This window comes from Podarcis gaigeae (genome assembly GCF_964106915.1).
Source record: "Podarcis gaigeae genome assembly, chromosome: 3".
NCBI classification, from domain to species: Eukaryota; Metazoa; Chordata; class Lepidosauria; order Squamata; family Lacertidae; genus Podarcis; species Podarcis gaigeae.
This window is the reverse complement of record NC_139680.1, coordinates 10,052,864-10,074,993: the sequence shown is the minus strand read 5'-3', so window position 1 is coordinate 10,074,993 and position 22,130 is coordinate 10,052,864. Positions and strand designations below refer to the sequence as shown.

General features: G+C 39.1%; 1 protein-coding gene across 9 annotated transcripts in view; it reads right to left on the bottom strand.

The window, feature by feature from the left end:
• The window catches only part of RANBP17 (RAN binding protein 17), a 193,764-nt gene that overhangs the window by 33,022 nt on the left and 138,612 nt on the right, over positions 1–22,130 (bottom strand). For all 9 annotated transcript variants that reach the window (XM_083730064.1, XM_083730069.1, XM_083730067.1 and 6 more), the window contains 5 exons: positions 18,148–18,236; positions 13,710–13,817; positions 9,993–10,075; positions 5,261–5,475; positions 3,040–3,178 (listed from right to left, as the gene is read on the bottom strand). In XM_083730064.1, the coding sequence (XP_083586190.1) occupies positions 3,040–3,178; positions 5,261–5,475; positions 9,993–10,075; positions 13,710–13,817; positions 18,148–18,236 (634 nt within the window). The remainder of the gene's footprint in view (positions 1–3,039; positions 3,179–5,260; positions 5,476–9,992; positions 10,076–13,709; positions 13,818–18,147; positions 18,237–22,130) is intronic.

The following is a 22,130-nucleotide window of genomic DNA, read 5'->3' as shown; positions in this document are numbered from 1 at the left end:
TAATAACTGAACACAAATTCAGCCCTAGGTATTTAGTGGCTGCTGAATAACGAAGGGGATGAGGGCGGCTTATGTGAACAGTGTAGGATCAGGCCCATTATGTTTTCACTTCTAAAGGCTTCTGGCCTTGTAGCTGCATATGGAAGTAATGAACACTTTAAGAAATGTATTTGGAAATGCATATTTCATAAGCGAGTTTTGCAGTACTTTTAAACCAGTGCTTTGACTCTATTTGTTTTAAAATTGAATAACACAAAGTAAATCACTAACATCCATTTAGAAACCAGTAGCTGTTCTAAACATGCTGATACTGTACAAGTAGATATTTTATATTCCTCTGTAAGTGATCTTAGCAGCACAGTGGAGAGGTCTACCCTCTCATCTGCTCACGAGGATGCAATTTAAGTATTAAGAGCTACTTATATTTTCCCATAACTGTATATCAAAGATGCTTGTGGCACTCATTTTTCTTCTTATTGTAAGAGTGTAACAGAGGAGGATGTGATGCAAGACCCCCACGCTGATTTTAATGGACAAGCAGAGTCATTTGTTGAACGCGAATGCAGTCCTTATTGCATTTTACTCAAGGCAGACAGACAAACAGCAGGCAGGCAAGTTAAAAGGGGAGGAGGAGGAATGACAATTGTTGCTCTGGTAAACAGAGAGAGGGGAAGTGTCTGCAGCAGTGATACCATGAAACATCTCGTAGGCAACCTGGCTAATGAGAAAAGGGAATATGACATCTGTATTCAAGCCAACTTCCTATTACATTAGCACCAAGGTGCTGCTGCTATTTATTGTTACTTGAAAAGGCCCATTTGGCCCTAGCATTTTATGAATAAGCATAGATGGAAGAACTATTTTCAACACTTGACAGCATTACTGAACAGACCATAATCTAAGAGCTTTCTTTCGTTTAAGATGAAGATAGCAGGAAGAGGTACTAGTGCAATGCTTGCTATGTTCCTGGACTAGGTTCTTTTTACACCATGCCTAAATGAGCTCTTTTAAGGGAGTTTGAAAGTAAACAAATTAATCTATTTAACATCCAATTAAAATGGCAGGACACCAAAAAAATGCCATGCTTTCATTTTAGTTAATGAATGGCAGTATGTTATCAATCACAGAAAAATTAGAAAAGCTTTACATGGCGATTAGGGAGAACATCATACAAGATACATTAAAAGGTTTCAGTCGGATGTGGAAAAGCCAGGCAAACACTTTAGAAAAGGGCTCTTGAAAGTGTTTATCTTTACTGTGAAGTCTATATGAGGGCTTCCATCACACATGATTTACAACCAAGGCACACCAAAGGAATAAATATTATTGCAGAGTATCGAATATACTGTAAAGTGTGGAACTATGATGCACACAGTACTTCCATTCAGGATACTTGTATAAAACAAAAAAGTTTAAAGATATGGGTTTTCACATCTTTTGCTCTACTGTTTAAACCGTAATATATGCCAAGCACTTCAATGACACAAGGTGGAAAGGGCTAGCACTTTAAACAAGCAAACAAATATGTCTGTTCTACTAAGCACAGGATATAGGTTGCTTACTCTAATGGTCTGATGTTAGCACATCCAAAGCCTAGTTTTGTATTTAACTGTTGGGTGACATTTGCCCACTGTTTGTGCATGTCAAAATCATGGCTGCAGTTTTCAAAAAGAGTGCTTATGAGTTGGTCGGTGTTACATTTGTGAATTTAACGACATGCCCTGTATTTCGTGTGTTTGCATTTGTATAATAATAATAATATTTATTTATACCCCGCCCTCCCCAGCCAAGGCCAGGCTCAGGGCAGCTAACAAGAAATAATAAAAACAAGTTGAATGAATACAACTTAAAAACAAGATTAAAATACAACAATTAAAATATTGAAACATTAAAATATTAAAATGCAGCCTCATCACAGGAGGAGAAAGGAAAAAGGAAAAAGAAAGAGGGGGAGGGAATCAAATTGGCTCCAAGCCAAAGGCCAGACGGAACAACTCTGTCTTACAGGCCCTGTGGAAAGAAATCAGATCCCACAGGGCGCTAGTCTCATGAGATAGAGCGTTCCACCAGGCCGGAGCCAGAGTTGAAAAGGCCCTGGCTCTGGTTGAAGCTAATCTAACTTCCTTAGGGCCTGGGACCCATAGGGTGCTGCTATTTATGGACCTTGAGGCTCTCCTCAAGGTCCATAAATGTCCCACCAGGAGAGGCGGTCCCGTAGGTACGAGGGTCCTAGGCCGTGAAGGGTGCTTTGAAAAGGAAAATAATGCTTTGAATGTCTGCTGTGCGGTGCTTTGGCCACAGCTCATTGCAGAAAAGCACCATACAATTAAACTCCATCTATCAATCCATCAAACTGAGAGACAGTTGAATTTCCAGTATTCTGACATCCCTACTAACATCCGCCATCCTTACAAACACCCAACTCTACTTTAGGAACAGAAAACATTATCCAGTTTCATGGGAAGTTTAATTATGAAGCAATTTTATGCACTTGGACCAGGAAGCTTGAGTTCAAATTCCAGCCCACCAATGAAGTCAAGGGAACTACTATTGCTTGATACATTTCCCTCTGCAAAATGAAAATATTGGTGACAGGCTTGTTTGTAAGGTTGAATGAGATAGAGAACTATGCCTGGTTAGAATGTTCTATGAGGAGAGGAAATTATGCATTAAAAAAAATAGTTTGGAGCAACACTGAAGAAAGGGACAAAAGTTGAATTTAAATGACTGTGTATCGACCATGATTCAACATCAAAAGTTCTTAACGAATGGCAGCAATATGCATATTTATCTGTCATTAAATTCACTGGGAATTATGTCACTGACGTCCATGAGCTGATGTCTATACCCATGACTGCTTGAGGACCAGAACTGTTAATTTCCCCACAAAATAACCATTTTATATAAAAATAATAATACTGTGCAACATTGGAGTCACAGCAACAAAATTAAATTCTCTGGAAGCTATACCATATTGCTTTTGACTGCTGCACAGTAGTTTTTACACCCTTCCTTAGCTGAGTTGCATGGTGTACTTACCCAGTGCAGTAAGTCCTTCAGATATTGAAGTAAATATATACATTAGTACATGAGGCTCTAAACTGGTGATAAAACTCATGTGGTCCTGGGTGAGACATTCCAAGAGTGGATAATAAGACTGGCTTAGTTTTCGATATTGCTAGGGTTGGGGGGAGGGAGAGACCGAGAGAAAGAGAACAGATGAAAAGTTACTCCATGCGGATTATTAACATTTATTGCATTAAAATACCTGCAAAGTAACTTCAATGCATTCTGGATTATCTACTGCATTGAATCAATTTTACACTGGAAACAAACCCAGAATAAGATATACCCTGGGCTGTATTTAGTCTGTTCTGTAGACCACCAAACTGATGCCAATATAATCTGCATTTTGAAACTTGTATTAATTATGCAAATGCAGCCAGCTTATTCATAGATCAGATCATTTTGCACACTTCGTTCTGTTAAGTATGGAAAGAGGAAAGGAGCTGCACAAGCACTAAAGATTTCCCCGCTAACTAAGGCCAATATTCAAAGTATAGAACACACAATTCTGTCTATATGTTGACTTCCCTACTGGAGAGAGGAGAGATAATAGTGTGCATGTAGGCATGTAGACACATGTAGGCATACTCTGTGGGTGGAAAGGGAGTGAGAATATGCACCATTACTTCTGAGCAACAAAGCAACAGCCGTAACACCTAAGAATTTACCAGTTGCTACTCTAACTTTTAAAAACATTAGCAAATCTTGCTTCCATTCTGCAAAAACAGATATGTTCCCAGCTGTTATTGGGGACAGCGTGAAGGAGCAACAAAACATCCACACAGCCCAAACAACATTCTGTTCCAGGCGTGGCTTTGTTTGCTCCTTGTTGTCATCTAAGAGTATCATGCTCTGGATTTTAATCCTAAAATTGAAAATAGTCTATTTCCAGGCTCTTACTGAAATCAGTGTCCTGGGCTGGATATGCACCAGATTTTAGCCTTCAGACTCTGAAAATAGCTTAATCATTTGGGGGGCATGCGTTTTGAGGGAGAAATATACAACTATCCCATTGCTGCTTTAAAAAATAAATAAATCACAGTACATTAACTGCTTACAAAGAAAAACTGCTCCTGTGCTCATTCTACCACCTATTGGCTCTTCCACATATTCCACTGTTGAAAATGCTGCACTATGTCATGTTTTTATAAAAATTTTTTTTCAGTTTTACAGAAATACAAATCCAATAACCCCCCCACCCCCCCCGGTTTTAGACCATCTCTGATCACAGTATGTGGGGATTTTACTGGAAGGGGAACTTGACTGTCCCTTCCATCCTATCTGGTACATGCTTAGCATATGCACATCAGTTGTAGCTGCTGAAGACTCAAAACTACACTCAAATATAGGCCTCATTTATTAACTCAAACTTTCTTTGGGAATATTTTGGCAAGTAGTGAAAGTCAGCAGGTCTCCCCACTAATTTTCTTCTTCTTTTTTTTTGCAGGGAAAAAGGGGTCTTTCATTCCCTGCTTGACTCGACTGCTTATACAATCAATGCGTATCTTTAATCTACAATTAAAAATTGCTTCTGCATAAAACTATTTATAAGTTAGCCATTATAATGAGAGAGTTTGGATTTATATGCTTGACTTCATTTTTCCACAACCATGAATGGTTTTCTACAAGGTGCATTGTATAAACCAATAAAAGGCAAATTAAAATAGCTAAGGCCCAGTTTATCTAGTACTGAAAGAACAAACGACTTGGTTCAATACTACAGTTTTGACAATGGCAGAATTTCCCTCTCCCGTATGCCAAGTAGTGGACTATTAGTATTGTTGCCATTAAACCCATATGAATAGCTGTCAGAAGACTAATATTTCAGAAACAATATGCCCCAAATTTCATAAAGGAAGGTTGTTGGTGTGCACTGTTACCGAAAAGGCATTATGGCAGCTAAGCAATGTGGAAAACAATTCTACTGCCATTCAGGAGAGGTATTAGACACAGAAGATAATTTGACCAATATCCTCTTATCCTTATGATGCATTTTAAATATTTTGAATACTTATCATTGAAAATACCGGTACTAATGGTATATTTTGACTCTAAGAATGCAAATAAATGCAGGTAGCTGAGACTAAAAAGAACTGCCTTTGAGTTGTTCTAGATCCCGCTCTCTCTCCATTTTAAGCCTGTGGTGGTGATTTCATATTTTGCATAAAGACTCCCAAGACGAATAATTGCTTACTAGCAAGTCACTGTGGGATACTGAGAGCAGCATTTTGACAAAGGCCTGAAGTACATTGTCAAAGTGGTTGTCCCCATACAACTTGAAGACGCCAAAGCTGACATAATTTCCACACAAGGCAGATTTGAGTGCAGAATAACAGATGGAGATACCCTTGAGTTTCATTGGATAAACTTGATCTTTCGACAGAGTCCCAAGGGAGAGGATCTGATTACCTGTTTGCAAGGAAGGGAGGGGGGAGAATAAGGGATAAAGAGAGGAATTGACATAAGTAACTGAAAAAAATGAAAACTGTGTCGCTTAACGTTTTCATTTCACTGGGTTTTTATTATTATCTGAACACCCCGTAACATTTATATTCTAGAATATAAAGGTCCATAATAACACAATACGGCAGGAGTACCAAACTGACAGTGGTTCTTTATAGTGAGATACCAAGTTCTAGAGCTTGCATATTCTAAAATAAATGGTCATTGTAAAATACATGGTTGTTTATATACGAACATTACACACAGAGCATAAACAGGTGGTTTACTTTTACCAGGCCATAAGAATGAATTAGTGCTTTTAAAGCTTCAGTATTCTTCCCCCTTATTCTAGTAATGCAATTATTTGGCATGCTTAGTTTGAGACAATGGCTATTTTGAGATCTGCTGAACAATTCACAGGCCTTTGTAAAGGTGCCACCTATGACAAAGAAATAAGACACCTGTCAATGGCCACCTGTTAGGCCATGCATGTTCTACACAGTAAGGGGATTCACATGAACACTTGTGAGGGGATCAAGCTGGCTAGCACCCCCACCCCGGTTGACTGGTCCAGAATTCTCCTTCCTGTAGTTGCAGAGGGCTCCTATTCACAGCCCTACACACAGCCACCTCTAACCCCTAATTCTAACTGGACAGAGAGCAATACTGTATTTACTTGAATGTAATGCACACCTTTCTTGGCCAAATTACATCATGAAACTTAGGGTGCGCATTAGATTTGATGGCACATTAGACTTTTGGTTCCAAGGTTTTGAAAACTGAGGTGTGCATTAGATTCGATGGTAAACTAGATTTGTGTAAATATGGTATTCTAATTTTTCACAAAGTATAATGTTGCCGAGTCTCCACCCTCCCCAAAAGATCTCCAATACTTCACAAATTATTTTTAAGCCAACTTTTAAAGGAAGCTAGAGAGTATCTGTGGGGGGATTTTAGGACACACGTGCTCTGAGAATGACAAGAATCTCAAATTGATCAAGGGCACATTGGAAGTGGCAGCTAAGGAGCTGGATAATAAGCAGGCAGCAAACAGAACAATAAGCTGCTTCAATGCACCACTCATTTCCAAACTGTGCATTCCCTGAGAGTCCTGACCACCACACACACTGGGGAAAATATAGGCTTATTTCCAGGATGCTTTTGATGAATGATGCTATCTATCTGGAGTTCTGTTCTATATGCTACGCCCCTTCTGATCTAATAACAGTGCTACTAAAAGCTTGTGATGATAAGAGTGCAACATGCAATCATCTTCTCACCTGTTTACTTGCTTGCTGGTGTTTAAATTTCACTTTGATTACATGATTCCAGTGCTATCTTTGATATTGTTCTCATCTTTTTGGAAGACATGGAATGATGGACAGGGGTCAACCACACCCACCATCCATTGTTTCAGTCTTCCCCAACCATCAACCTCCATATGTTTTGGACTCCAACTCCCACAATCCCTGGCCACTGGCAAAGCTGGTTGGGGCTGATGGAAGTTGTAGTCAAAACATCTGGAGGATACCAGGCCAGGTAAGCTTGTACTATTGGGATTGGGATTGGGATTGGGATTGGGATTGGGATTGGGATAAAGATAAAGGGACCCCTGACCATTAGGTCCAGTCGTGACCGACTCTGGGGTTGTGGGGCTCATCTCACTTTATTGGTCAAGGGAGCCGGCGTACAGCCTCCGGGTCATGTGGCCAGCATGACTAAGCCGCTTCTGGCGAACCAGAGCAGTGCACGGAAACGCCGTTTACCTTCCTGCCGGAGTGGTACCTATTTATCTACTTGCACTTTGACGTGCTTTCAAACTGCTAGGTTGGCAGGATAATTTCCTATTAATGAGGCAGCTGGCACAAACCTTGTGGTTTACTTGCAGCACCTCTACAACCTTGTTGTTAGGGGAGGGGAAGTAAAGGTGGGACGGAAAGGGCATATTCAACAGGTTGCAGTTTCAAGTTACAGAAGCGGACTTAGCAATAGGTTAGTCAATGGAGGAAGATTGGAAGAAATTTAAAGATTATTTACAGAGATATTGCAAAATTAAGGAATTTTAGAATAATGTTGGATTGGAACTAAGTGGTTTCTAGCTGTGATGGGTTAAAAGAATATGAAAAAATGGGTTTATATAAGTAAAAATCTAAGATTGTAATAATTTAAGAATAAGATCTGGGTAACAAAAAGAGGGAAAGAAATTGTTGAATTAATAATTTGATTTGGAATACAAAAAAGGGTGGTATGAGGAGGTCCGAGAAACAAGTAAATGAAAAATAAGGAGATGGAAAGTTTGATTGTTTTTAACAATTTTTGTTGGATATTTTTTCTTTTTTCTTTTTTCTGTTTTTTATTTTTTGTAATGTAAAATCCTTAATAAAAATTAAGTGCTTAAAAATTAAAAGTAAGAAAATCACCACCCCTATTTCAAAATGAAACTAATTTTATTTGAACAGCATGCTTCACACAATTGCAGGATGCACCAGTAGAGTATGGATTCTTAGAGTAACAGGACTGAGGCATTCTTTAAATCAGATTGACATGCTGCAAGTATCACTAAAAGAAGAGAATATTGTGTGATGTTAAACTACACGAGTTTATCAGATGCTAAAACTGCCAATACATATAGCTACAGAATGTAAATACCATGAGTGCTCAGTATAAAGGAACAAGAGTTGTTAACGGGGCAAACAATATAGTCCATTATTAAAATGGGCAATCTATTAAAAATAATATTTATTACACAGCAAAGAACAAGTTAACTTTTTTTTAAGAGGCATTATTTTATTATGTTGCTAGGGTGGAATGGATTACAACACTAAGCTTTCCACAATAGATGTTCTAGAAGCAATTTAAAGCTCATTAGAAATAATGTCCCCGGCTACTGGAAAATGTGGTAAATGTAGTCCACATCCAAATGTTACCTGGGCTATGAGAACAGGAAATTGTTCTGTGCTACTGTGGCTAACCTTGAATCTGACCCTGACCGGTAACTGCTAGAACAGCTGAAAGCTCCAGCAAAATTAAAAACTTACATCAAAGTATATCATGACAGAATGTAGATAAATAAAAAACAGCATATTGAAAATATTACTTTTTCTGTCAGTCTTTCGTAATGGCGAGGTAGTAAGAGCTGCTAAAAATACAAGGGGCTCCAGTCACAAACACTAGAACAATACATATATTAGGATCTAGAACAATTACGTCTCACTTTCTGATACTCAGCACATCTGAATCTATTATACCTATACACACAGTTTTTGATTAGTCTACGCTATCATGGAACACAACTGAAGGCCAAGTCTTGTGTAGTGCAGGGGTGGTACAATGATGGACCACTTAGTGCTTAACTAGTTACCTGGATTCCACTCAGACACGTGCCCTTTGTCAACAGCGTGATAACAGAGGAGTGCAAATATAGCAGAGAGTGAGGGAGAGACTCCATCAGGCAAGACCTTTTTCCACCTGCCTTGCCCCACCGTCTAATCTCTGCTTCTCAATTTGTATTGTATTATTTTATGTACTGTGTCTTGCCGTTCTTTTATTGATTATAGTTTAGAAATTTATTATAACTGCTGAGTGGATTTCTGTTTAACTTTTATATGTTATTATTATTATTTAATGCTATTCTAGTGATTGTTGAATGTTACTTTTTTGATATAGGTTACCTATTTTAAAGTTATGTTTTATTATCACATTTTTGTATTGCATTAGATTGTTATAAGATGTACATTGTTTGTTTCTTCAGCTTGTAAACGGCCTTGAGTATTGTAAGATAGAAAGACGGTATACAAATTAAAAATGATGAAATGATGATGATGATCAATAGGCAATGGCTTTCCATCATGCCAAGAAGGAGCTGTTTCAGTCCTACCTGAAGATGCCAGGGATGCAGTTTGGAAATTTCTGCATGCATCTCTGAACACTGATACTTTGCTATTTAGGGGCTTGAGAAGGCCATTCCCTTTCTTTCTTTCTTTCTTTCTTTCTTTCTTTCTTTCTTTCTTTCTTTCCTCCCTCTCACTTCCAACTGACACCCTCAACTTACTGGGTCTCAACTGTCCTCAACAGGCCACATAAGTTCACAGGTTGTTGTGGGGTTGTTTTGATTTTGTTTAACTTTAAAAAAAACACATAAACGAACTGATATACTTCTTTGAACGTAGGGAATTTCCAAGTATACAGGAGCTACTAGCTTATTTTTCAAATTGCCTTATTTTGCTTCCAGCCTGATAGGCAAAAGATCAGGCAAGTGCGGTGCTAGAGGGATGGTGGCTGCCCTGTGGGAATCTGTCCCTAAGGTTAGTGTATAAAAAGCAACCTGCTGCCCAGAAACAGTCTGCACTCATCATCTCTCACAGTAGGCCTTGCAAATATCAACGTATTTGGAAGCTAAATCTTGCTTAATGAGAATGAGAAACTCCTTTGTTTCTAAAAAGGCAAAGTGATATATATAAAACAAAGCATCAACAGTTGCTCACCGTAAGTGCAAATCATCTTACTGGCCTCTCTGAAGAGGAGAATTCCATTAGGAGAAGACACGTCAAAATTTAAACGCTGTGATCTGGGGGGGAAAGTAGCAACATCTCTTCAAATAACCCAATAAAACAAACATTAATCATACATGCTATAACAGTGAACTCAGGTACTGAGTTATGGTGGTCAAACAGCTAAATCAGGGGTGCTGAGAAACCAGAGGGAGGTATGCTCAGGAGAACCCCCAAGACTTGCCGAAGTAGGAAAGAAAACACAGAGAGACTTAGTGGGGAGATGTACCCCAAAACAGTCCAATGGGGACTGAGCATGTTAAGTAGCCTCAGAACACTGTTTTTATTTATTTATTTATTTAAGAATTTAACTGCTTATTGCATGGATTTTCTGTAAGCAGGAACAACTGATGTATCTGAATCAAAATGCAAAGAAGTTGTGAAGAGAAGAGGAAGGACCTAATACATAGTGCTGATTAAACACAGTGACCAATTTAATAGAAAAACATTTTTTGTAAGTTAGAAACCCCTGAAGCTTTCTGTTGCTTTGGTGGGCCAGACATTTTAATGTTACTGAATAAATGTTCTTGTTTAAATATATAAAAGTATTTTAAAAAAAACACCAAAGCAAAAAACAGCACTTTGATTTCAGTATTTGAATTCTACACTAGCTGCAGTTTTCAAAGTGACTTCCAAGTATTAACTCCCCTCAGTGATTTTCACAAGAGGATCTACCACAACACCCCACTCCTTCAAGTGAAAGGTGCATATTCACTACATTCTCCTGTATGGAATGAAAGGATTAGTTTCAAAATATGTGGAAAGCCATCATGAAGGTGCTGAGGTGGAAATAGATTTATCTCACAGGCTCTGAGAAGGATGAAGCATGAACCCATGTTTCATTCTACACAGGTTGCGGATATTTCTTCTTGTTCCATATGAGTGACATCTTTTAGGCATTTACAGTGCTGGTTTATTGGTGGTTTAAATTGTTGTTATAGTTATGTTTTCATTTATTGCATCTTCTGAACTTTTGTAAAGAGCTTCAGTACTATTTTTGTGAAATGCTAGATTAAATTAAATTAAGTAATAAGTAAAATGATGAAGCAATGGAGCAAAATGTTCCATTCATTTGTATAGACATAGCAAGGCTTTGTGGATACCAGAGAGACCTATCAGATTTTTCAGTTCTCTACAAGAAGTTGCAATTTTGTATGGCACCAAAATGCTTTACAAAATGTGTGTATTACATACACTGTAGAAAATGGTAACATCTGGCAGATGGAAGAAACTGAAGCAAACCCTCATTCTATCATAATGCACAATTTGATACCCTGTAACATATTTTCACCATGTCAAAGTGTATTGTATTATGCATTTTAACCTGTAAAACCTAATTCAATACACAACTCCAGAAAAAGCAAACCCATCCCTGATGACGTTCTCTAAAGGGAACAATACAGGCTTTCTGCATACCAATAGGTAGATGAATACCATGAATATGCAAAGTAGTTCAATGAGTTTCCTCCTTTGAAGATTTAATCTACTAGCACCTCTTTGCATTGTCAGTATTTGTAAACATGTCTCCAAAAACTTTCTGCTCTAATGTCTCAGCATTACTAATTTTAAAGACGTGTGGTATAGATAAATGAATGTTAAGATTGTCCAACTAGCCCTCCTCAAATGGCTGTTGTGAAGGTAAAAGGGGAAAGGGGAAGACAATGGACAACAGCCTTGAGCTCCTGGATGAAAGATCAAGCTCCAAATACAGAACAAGCAACAAATTTGTGCAGTTTCACAGCTCTCAGCAAAACATATGCATACAAAACATTTTGCAGAAATTGATAAACGTATGTTTATGTTATAGTATAGTCCATAGGAACTATACTATTCCTAGTCCATAGGAACTTGTTGCAGCTGAAAGGTGTTTAATTATTATTTGGTTGTATTTGTTAATTCATTTTGTATTTTATATTTTTGTATCATCATAATCATTATTCCATTACATACCCTTTACCAACAGGTCCCAGGGCAGGTCACAGCACTTTAAAATTAAGTGTTAATAACAGTTAAAAACAGTTCATAGCCATAGGAATTGGGTGGGTCCTAAAAACACACACATCTCAGCTGTCAAAGGCCAGGGTAATGATGTTTACAGTATATTAATAAACAGCAGCCCAGTGATGGCAAACAAACTAGAAGTGGTTGCATGAGCCAACCATCTATGATTTTTTCTGTACAAGTGGCACACCACTTGGGGAGTGAAATGATGTGGACATAAATTAAGTGCTTAAGAAACATTCCCCAGTATCCTCCTCCATCATCCTACTTGAGGTGGTCCCCTCCCATAATGGAAGGGGCCCCTTCTAAGTCTCAGGTGGGGGGTGTCAACATCCCTTCCTCTTGTTGCTTAGAATTAAGCGTACTTAGTAATAGTGCTGCTTGCTGAGTGCAAAAGCTTTAGAGCTGCTCTGAGTTTTCTACTCAAATGTCCAACTGACTTACTCTTTCTAAAAAATGAAAGCTAAGTGTCTGGGGGCCCTGCTGGCCCTCAAATCCTACCCCTTCTACCTATTTGTCAGCAGTCCTGACAATGATCAACTTGTAGAGCAGAGGTCGGCAACCTAAGGCCCGGGGGCTGGATACGGCCTGCAGGAGTCATTTAACTGTCCCCCGAGCCACCCCCGAACCCTGCTGCCTGCTCGGCAAGTCCCCGCGCACTAAACCGGCACAGCTCGGGGACTTACTTCTGCAGTGCTGGTGGGGCTTCCTATCAGCTGCAGGAAGGTCCTGCAGCCAATAGGAAGCTGCAGGTGCCTCCTCCGCGCCAAAATTAGCATCTGCGTATGTGCGCACATACGCATGCAACTGCTCCGCGCATGAATGGTGCACAGAGAGATCTCCGGGGGAGTGAAGCGGTCCAGGCTGCTTAAGCCTTGCTGACCCCTGTTGCAGAGCAATCCTATGCATATTTATTCAAAAGCAAGTCCCACTGTGTTCAATGAGGCTGATTCTCAAGTCAGTGTGCACAGGACGCAGTCTGAGTAGGTCCCATTGAACTTAATGGGATTCACCGCTGAGCAAAATATTCACAAGACTGTATTGTGCTGGAGGAGACTCTTGCAAATCCCATGGACTGCAAGAAGATCAAACCTATCCATTCTGAAGGAAATCAGCCCTGAGTGCTCACTGGAAGGACAAATCCTGAAGCTGAGGCTCCAATACTTTGGCCACCTCAGGAGACTCCCTGGAAAAGACCCTGATGTTGGGAAAGATGGAGGGCACAAGGAGAAGGGGACGACAGAGGACGAGATGGTTGGACAGTGTTCTCGAAGCTACCAGCATGAATTTGACCAAACTGCGGGAGGCAGTGGAAGACAGAGGTGCCTGGCGTGCTCTGGTCCATGGGGTCACGAAGAGTCGGACATGACTAAACGACTAAACAACAACAACAACATTGCACAAGAACTTCAAGGACTGCAATTGTTTGTGTGAACATGGCCTTAAGGTGTGACCTTTCAACATCAATATCATTTTGAAGAAAGACCCCAGAGGAATTTCAGATGTGATTTCCACAAATGCAAAATAAAATTTGTTTTGAAGGAATTCCAAAGCATGGTAATGGTAGTTGTATATTCCAAGTCTGAAAACGTATTACAATCTCTAAAGGGAACTATCAGGACAGTTGAGCAAGCCCATGATTAATTCTACCTGTTTTGCATCATCTCAGCCATGATCTTCAAAATAGGAGTAGTACATGCTGGTTCACGATACCACAGCTCAATAGCTCTTTGAAGAATAGGGAGATATGACGGGTATCTTTCGTAATGTAAGTTAAAGATAAAATTCTTAATAAAAGATGCTCATCACACACAGCTTCATTTCAAAACTTACTTTTAAAAACATGACTAAGGTTTGAGGTCTGTTCTTTAGCTGCTATAAATTATCTCTGAAACCAAGCCAAATTGCTTCAAAAGACAATCTTAATGTGCACTAACTGAAGATTTTGTTTTGTAGTCATATCAATCACTAGAGAATCAAAGATCTTGCTGACGGGTCCAACCTCTGGCAGCCCAAGAGCAGCAGAGGCAAATTTAATGAAAGAATCAACCATGCTAAAGTTAGAGGAATAGTTTAAAAACAGACAACACTAATAAAAACCCCCAATGTAGCTACAAAGGAAGAAAAACAAGGATATCAATCAATATATCAATGCTCCTAGTCCTAAATGGAAAGCCATCAGAGCAAAATGCTCTGATAACATCCGCTGTAAAAACTCTGCAAATATCCTGATATGGCTAGCCAGTTCAATCAAAACTGGGGAGCTCTAGCGGTAGGTATTTGGAGATAAAGTTTAGGTGATGGAAACCCAAAGGAAGAATGGCTTTTGGCATCCTTGATTTCATGGATGCCTAGTACAGTGACAGAAGGAACTTCATAGACAGTTCATCCAACTTTTTTAATATCTGCTTTCCTTAATTGATAACTTGGATGTTCTGTGTTCTTAGCAAAAATAAATAATTTTTAATGGCGTTTCTGAACATTCAGTAGATATTAGATTGCTGCAATATCTCCTGTTTTAGGGAGGGTCCTGACTTTGGCAGCTGAGCCAGTCTACTTGATTCTGCCCTGGTGACTCTCTCCTTCTTCAGGGATTTTGAGCACATGCTCCCTGTCTGGTGATGTAGCCTTTTGTGGCAACACTGTTGGTCATAATGTGAATGTAGTAACCTGTCGACTTGGAAGCCAAATGTGATGGGCCTGGGTGCACTGGAGGCTCAGAGACGAAGGATTCTGGCAATGGGATGTCCATTGGTCAGAGTGGCACCTGTTGTGGCTGTTATTCTAAAAAGATTGCTCCTTTGGGCAGCTTCAGCTTAGCTGAGCTGGCAAAACCTACCAAGTGAGGGAGCAAAAGATTGCCTCCAGAAGACAAAACCTATGGGTTTGAACCCTTGGAAGTTGGATTTTCAGAAGTAGGGTCTACATGGTCTGGAGGGATGTACTGTGCTTCATAACGTGCCTATGGACAAAAATCTAATCTCCCAAATTCTGGCCAGAGGTTGCAGGCAAGCAGTTTGTGGAAGAGGGGAAAATTGAAGTCTTAGAACAAATGGATAATCATGGACAAATTGATAAGACTTGAATTTCCCCTCCTCCACTAAATTTTGATCTGCAGACATCAATATATAACCAATCAAATGTACACTAGAATCAAATTTACATTAAAAGATATGCTACACTTCTCAAAGCAGTGTCTAACACAAACCCATTCAAATGAATAAAATCAGAATGAAGTCTCATTAACAGTTTTCAGTTCTCATGTGGTTCTAATATTTACTTATCTCAAGGAACTACACACTTTGATCATGTTATAGGACCTATTTCTTCAGGATTATCACAAAATAGGTCCTATAACATGATCAAAGTGTGTAGTTTCTTGAGATAAGTAAGTGTTAGAACCACATGACTACTGAAAACTATGTTAATGAGAATGCATTCTGATTTTATGATTAAGGGCACATGGTCTTAGAAAATATTGTTCCTGTATATTCAAAAGCACCCTGCACACCTAATATGCTGTATTGCTGAATATACAAGGAAAACCAACTTCCAAAATATAACACTTGAATCACTGACAGTTTGACATATCAATATTTTAACAGAAATGAATGACTTTCATATTCATGATATTTTAGTTCCATGCACCTTCCCTCGCAATACTTCAAGAACAGCCTATATACCTTACCACCAGAAATGTCTTTAAAATATTTGGAGATATTTTAATAAAGCCTTATGAGAGATCAAATAACAACTTTGTAACAGATTTTTCTATTATTGCACATATTTGCTCTTCATCCTTTGCCCAGAGGGAAAAACTATAAATCTTTTCTCAACTGAATGAACACCATTTATCATATTCATTTTCTTGTCAATACAATTATGAAAAGCCTTTGGCCTTTTTCCAAGGAGCCTGATTTGTTACAGAAACCCAATTAGTATAAGCAAGCCTGCTACAAACAATCCTATTTTACAGGATAATGTTACTATTCTGCTTGCTGCGCTATTCGCTTCTAAACATTACCCAAGAACTGCTATAATATATAAAACATAATAATTCCCAGGTTAAAGACCAAGTCAAAGATGTTATGAATTCTGTTCATCTTTGCCATCTAGTGGACAGAAATAAAATCAGAGTGGTTTCCTCAAATCTGAAGAGGATATCTAAGGGGGTCACCACTAGAAATTTTAAGACCACTTTTGAATCTTTAAAAAATGTTGTTCATCTGAAATGGAAGCTGGGCTCTCTAGAAAATGCATGCATATGACTGATGATGGCTGCTTCATCTTTTGCTCTCTTCCTTTTATTCTACTTGCTGCTGAATCATTTTGATACAGTTTTAATTTTCCTAGGTTTTAATCTGCATACTGCTTGGATTTTTTATTTTTTTTACATATAGGGAATAAAAAAAATTAAAAATAAAATTTAAAAATCCTATTTTTAGAGTGAGGTGTCCTTTTTCTTTCTTTCTAAAGACACCCAAAACCACTTTATAGACAAGAGAAACACAAAAACCAGTTTAAACATTACTTAAGAAAACCTGCAACTGGAACATCTTAATATTGCTAAAGCCCTAAAGTGTTTGAGTTGACTTTATATACTATCCACCTGATGATGATGATAACAATATATTATTATTATTATTATTATTATTATTATTATTATTATTATTATTATTATTACCCCGCCCATCTGGCTGGGTTTCCCCGGCCACTCTGGGCGGCTCCCAGCCAAATATTAAAAACACAATACAGCACCAAACATTACAAACTTCCCTAAACAGGGCTGCCTTCAGATGTCTTCTAAAAGTCAGATAGTTGTTTATTTCATTGACCTCTGATGGGAGGGCATTCCACAGGGCAGGTGCCACTACCTAAGGTGGGCAGGCTGTAAAAGTCCAGAAAGGCCCAAGGCTTTCTAGGCTTCAGACCCTTAAATCCCCTAAGAATTCAAGTTGCTCAACTTGCTCACCCTGCCCCTTTCATTTTTTTTATATATAATTTTTTATTGGTTTTTTCAACACAGATTTAAAAACAAAACAACACACAATACATAAACAAACAAACAAACAAAACATATAAACATATATAATTTCAAACGTCTTTTTCATAACCTTACTTCTCAGACTTCCCCTTACCTCCCCTTTTCTGCATCCCTGATTTAAAAATTTTTCAACAACTCCTCACACCAATTGTCTAATTACTTATTTTCTTTTTTAGCTTCTTCTCATACTTAATCAATTACAGCTATAATTCAATATTTTCTTTTCCCTTGACATTTTAGCACTCTTCAGTTTTACAACAATTCTTAAGATATACTTTAAATTTCTTCCAGTCTTCTTCCACCGTCTCTTTTTCTTGGTCACGGATTCTGCCGGTCATCTCCGCAAGTCCCATATAGTCAATCACCTTCGTCTGCCATTCTTCCAATGTGGGTAGTTCTTGTGTCTTCCAATACTTTGCTAAAAGGATCCTTGCTGCTGGAGTAGCGTACATAAAAAACGTCCTGTCCTTCTTAGACACCAATTGGCCGACCCACCCTGCCCCTTTCAAACCCACAAGTGAGCATCCAACATTTGCAGAAAAAGTAATTTTGGTTCTCTAGCATAATAGAAGACTCATATAATGGAAATCCTACAGCATGCATAATGTCACATCAGAGATCTCACAGTTACTTACACAGTAATGACTAAAATATACTAAATACAATTTCTTCAATGGGTGGATTATGAGGATAATAAAAAGAAATCAGAAAGGAGCCCCGATAGCAGAGGTACATCACACTGTAAATTAAAGGGCTTTAAATTTATCTAAGTATTGCAGGCTAACAATAGAGTAGGAGAATAATTAGGGATTAGTGTGGCACAACCCCCGCTCTGCCAAAAGTGACCTCTTTGTGGTCTCTCTCCAAATGTTGCCCTCTCAGTTAATGGTATGATTGCAACTGTACTGTAATTTTAGCTGATTACGCATTAGTTCATTTAGCTTTGTTTCCTCTTCCCCACTGTGCCACACTATTAAACTAATGCAAGGGACCTGGTATCCCTCTGTGCACAGAGCCGGCATTGTCATAGTGTAATAAGGATACATCCAGTCAAACAGCATGGTGTAGCTGGTCTTTGTGTTCAGAGCAAAGGCAATCCCTCGAAGATCTCTTGCCAGTCCGATCAACATACGCTGTCAGTGGGAAAGAGACACAGTAATTGATTTTCACGTTAGCACAGAGCAGATGGAGTCATGATCAGCCAATAATGAGCACAATATCTGATTTTAATTCATTAGCGTAGACGTCTTTTTTTCTTTTTTCTTTTAAAAAAACCTAGGGCTTCTAAGGCTCCAACTTAAATATTAATACTAATCAAGTGCTTTTTGCACAGCAATAAGCTTATCAATAGAAATAATAAAATGAATTCAGCTTGAAATAGTAGATACGAGATCATATAATAAATTAAAGCCCAGAAGACACTTTAAACAGAAAGTAACTTTCATTATATTCCCCCTTTCATTTTTTTGTTTTTCTCTTTTTAAACTGGGCATGGGGATTCGCATTGATGTCACTTATGCTAACTTGGTTATCCCTCAGAAATAGTCTGAGCAAAATTTATTTAGCTGTTCAGTTTTATGTTTGAAACAAGAATAGATGCTAAGCATGGGGTATGAATATATATTTCCATAATTATTATTTAGTATATTCATTATTGGGTGGGTGGGTGGGTGGGTGTATCAACATGCAATTCATTGAAAACATTTATTAGTATAAAATGTTTGTTTTTAAAGACTGGCCCATGCATCCTCTTTATAAAACAGATTCAGCAGCTGCTGAAATTGTTTAAAAGACAATTCCTAAAATCATATGTAGACTTCAAGTGTACATGGCTGTCCTCTCTCTAGGAGAGGAAAGTGGTGCTTTTAGGTAAATAAATAAGCTATTCCATTTTTAGACTCTGCAAAAAATGGGAGTTGACATTACCATCTGCATATAGTTAGCTCTAAAATGAGAATGTTAATCAGACTGACTCTGAATAGGAATTCTTTGGTCTGAAGGTTAATCAGATGGGTTTATCATAAGAAATATAGTTTGCTGGAATTACGTTTACTGCAAGACAGGGCTAATTTGAGGCATCAATTATATTCAGCCACCCTACTGAATTCGCAACATAGCTTCTATCCAGCGTGTATCACCCACGCTGAAAACGTATGGACCCAAACTAACAAGGATGAAAAGGAGCAAAGTTCCCCATTTCACCTTCTTTTAACAGAAAACAACTACAAAAGTCATGCATTTTTATTTTATATTTTTGGACAGGTAACACCGTAGGGCAGCACAGAAACTTGGGGAGTCGCCGAGATGCCTTGTTAATGGTGCAATTCTACTCAGAAATGTGGGAACCTTCCCTGAATCTCCCCAATTCATCTAGGAATTTGGGGTACACACAGAACCAATGCAGACTTTTTTTGCACCATTGTTTAGGGAATATATGAAGATGTAATCCATGGGAACCTTGAGTGGAACTGAACATTGGTCTACGGAACAATTGCTGAAGGGAACAATCTCCCCTTCTGCTGTGTGCTTTTCTGGGGGTTCTCCTGATCCCCCCCCCTCCTCAAACTTGGAGGAGGCACAGGGGGGATGATGGAGATAGTTCGATTGCAGTAGTTGGAGTCCTTACGCTGGTTTTCACTAATAGAACCAGGTAATTGAACCCTGTCCTTTGATTTGTAAAGGTAAAGAGACCCCTGACCATTAGGGCCAGTCGCGGACGACTCTGGGGTTGTGGCACTCATCTCATTTTATTGGCCGAGGGAGCCAGTGCACAGTTTCCGGGTCACGTGGCCAGCATGACTAAGTCGCTTCTGGCGAACCAGAGCAGCGCACGGAAATGCCGTTTACCTTCCCGCCGGAGTGGTACCTATTTATCTACTTGCACTTTGATGTGCCTTTGAACTGCTAGGTTGGCAGGAGCAGGGACCGAGCAATAGGAGCTCACCCCGTCACAGGGATTCGAACTGCCAACCTTCTGATCGGCAAGCCCTAGCTCTGTGGTTTAACCCACAGCGCCACCCGCATCCCTCACCTTTGATTTATATTTGCCTTTTTTCTTCATGTGGAAATAGATCTACAGCAAACCACCCTAGTGGGCAACAATGGTAGGATATCCAGCAATGAGGGTCCGGATCTGCAATACTCTACGTGGAAACCTGCCCTTCCCCATGATTAGAACTAAAAATAATAATACAAAGCAAAGAAACAAGTGTAAATGTTTTTAATCTGCATAACCTATACAGGAAAATCCAGGTTATTTTGTCAAATATATTTTATGTTTGTTTTTAGCAGAGAGCCCAGGGACACAGTGTAGGGAGGACAATGTGGATGAGCACAGCGATGGGCTCAGAAGTGATAATAACATTTGCGAGAGTCTTGGAGTGCAGTGGGGTATGGCACACCCCACTTTATCCACATAACAATATCCTGTGAGGCAGGCTAGGCTGAGACAGTGACTGGTCCCAGGTCATCTGTGAACTTCATGGATGATCAGGGTCGGGAACCCATGCCTTCAAAGCAATTTCTCTCTCTTTCGCTCCCTCCCTTTGGGGTTTGGCTATGGGGATCCAGAAGTTCAAAATTTAGCACTATACCACTGAACACATGACTATTTTGTATTACTTGTGTTTCTATCAACATCACTATGAGGTCCCCTCACTCCCTTGACCTAATTAGTCCAAAATTCTTTACATTTCTGACAAAATGCATTGAGCATAAGTAACACAGCCAATATTCTGAATAGGCAACTTGGGAGAATATAACCCACTGAGCTTAGAATCTGGGATGAGACTTAGTGTGTCAGGAGGAGGGGAAGGGCACTTTACAATTATATGGTTTGTACAGGACCTGGTTATGTTACAATTCTCTTTCTTGCACTAGACTTACAATGAGACCTCAGAATGGACCTTGTCACAGAAACTTTTCTATGACCAAGACTACGTTGATGTACTGCCTGTCATTCAATACAAACGGTATGACAGTATGAATAATTCCAAGCACCAAAGTCATTTCTCAAAATTCTTTTTCTTCTATTAGCTCTTTTACTTATGATTTCCAGATGAAGCCTGCTTCCCCTTATAAATGTTCATCATTTCCAATGGCAAATGTACATAACTTACAGTAGCAAAGTCTACTGTAAGCCTCCAGATGTTTTTGGCCTACAACTCCCATGATCCCTAGCTAGCAGGACCAGTGGTCAGGGATGATGGGAATTGTAGTCTCAAAACATCTGGAGGGCTGAGGTTGAGGAAGCCTGACCTAAAGCTACACATTGTATGGCTGCAGAGATCACAGAAATCACAGTTTTGTAGAGCTGGAAGGGTCATCTAGTTCAACTCCCTGCAATGTAGGAATCACACCCGACGAATCCCTGACAGACGACCATCCAGCTTCCATTAAAAAGGAGAGTCTACCGCCTTTGGAGGTTGGTTTAGTCCCTAATGACTCACACTGAGATCCATGCAACAAAGTCAATCTGGGATAGTTCAGAGAAGGTGAAACCAGTCCACCTCTCCTTTCAATGGCTGGTTCGGTCTTTACTGCTAGGGATCCCAACACATCTTGGACTGCAGGAAGCACAAAGATGCTTCCAACCTATCTATCACTCTCAGGTTTTCCTCTGTATATACACACTCTGTACAAAGATTCTGTAATAATAATAGGGGCTAAATAAATTAAAAGTTATGAATAAGTGTGAAAAATACCAATCACATATGATATGAAAGAAAAAGAATGTGAGAACTATGTGTTTCATTGGGTCATCATTCATTGTTTAAAACAACGAGCATGGAGAACACACCATACACTGTAAGTCTAAGCGGGGAGAATCATGAAGTTCCACTGAGGTCATGTCTCACTAGCCAGAAGATCCTACTTATTCCAAACGGTAAAAACAAATGCTCAAATTGAACAGATGCCCCAAACATTTATGTGATCACATGCGGACACTAAAAGGATGTTAAGGCCACCAAATTCATTCATTGTAAGACCAATAATCAACTTACTAGTCCATTTTAGGCTCTCAAAGC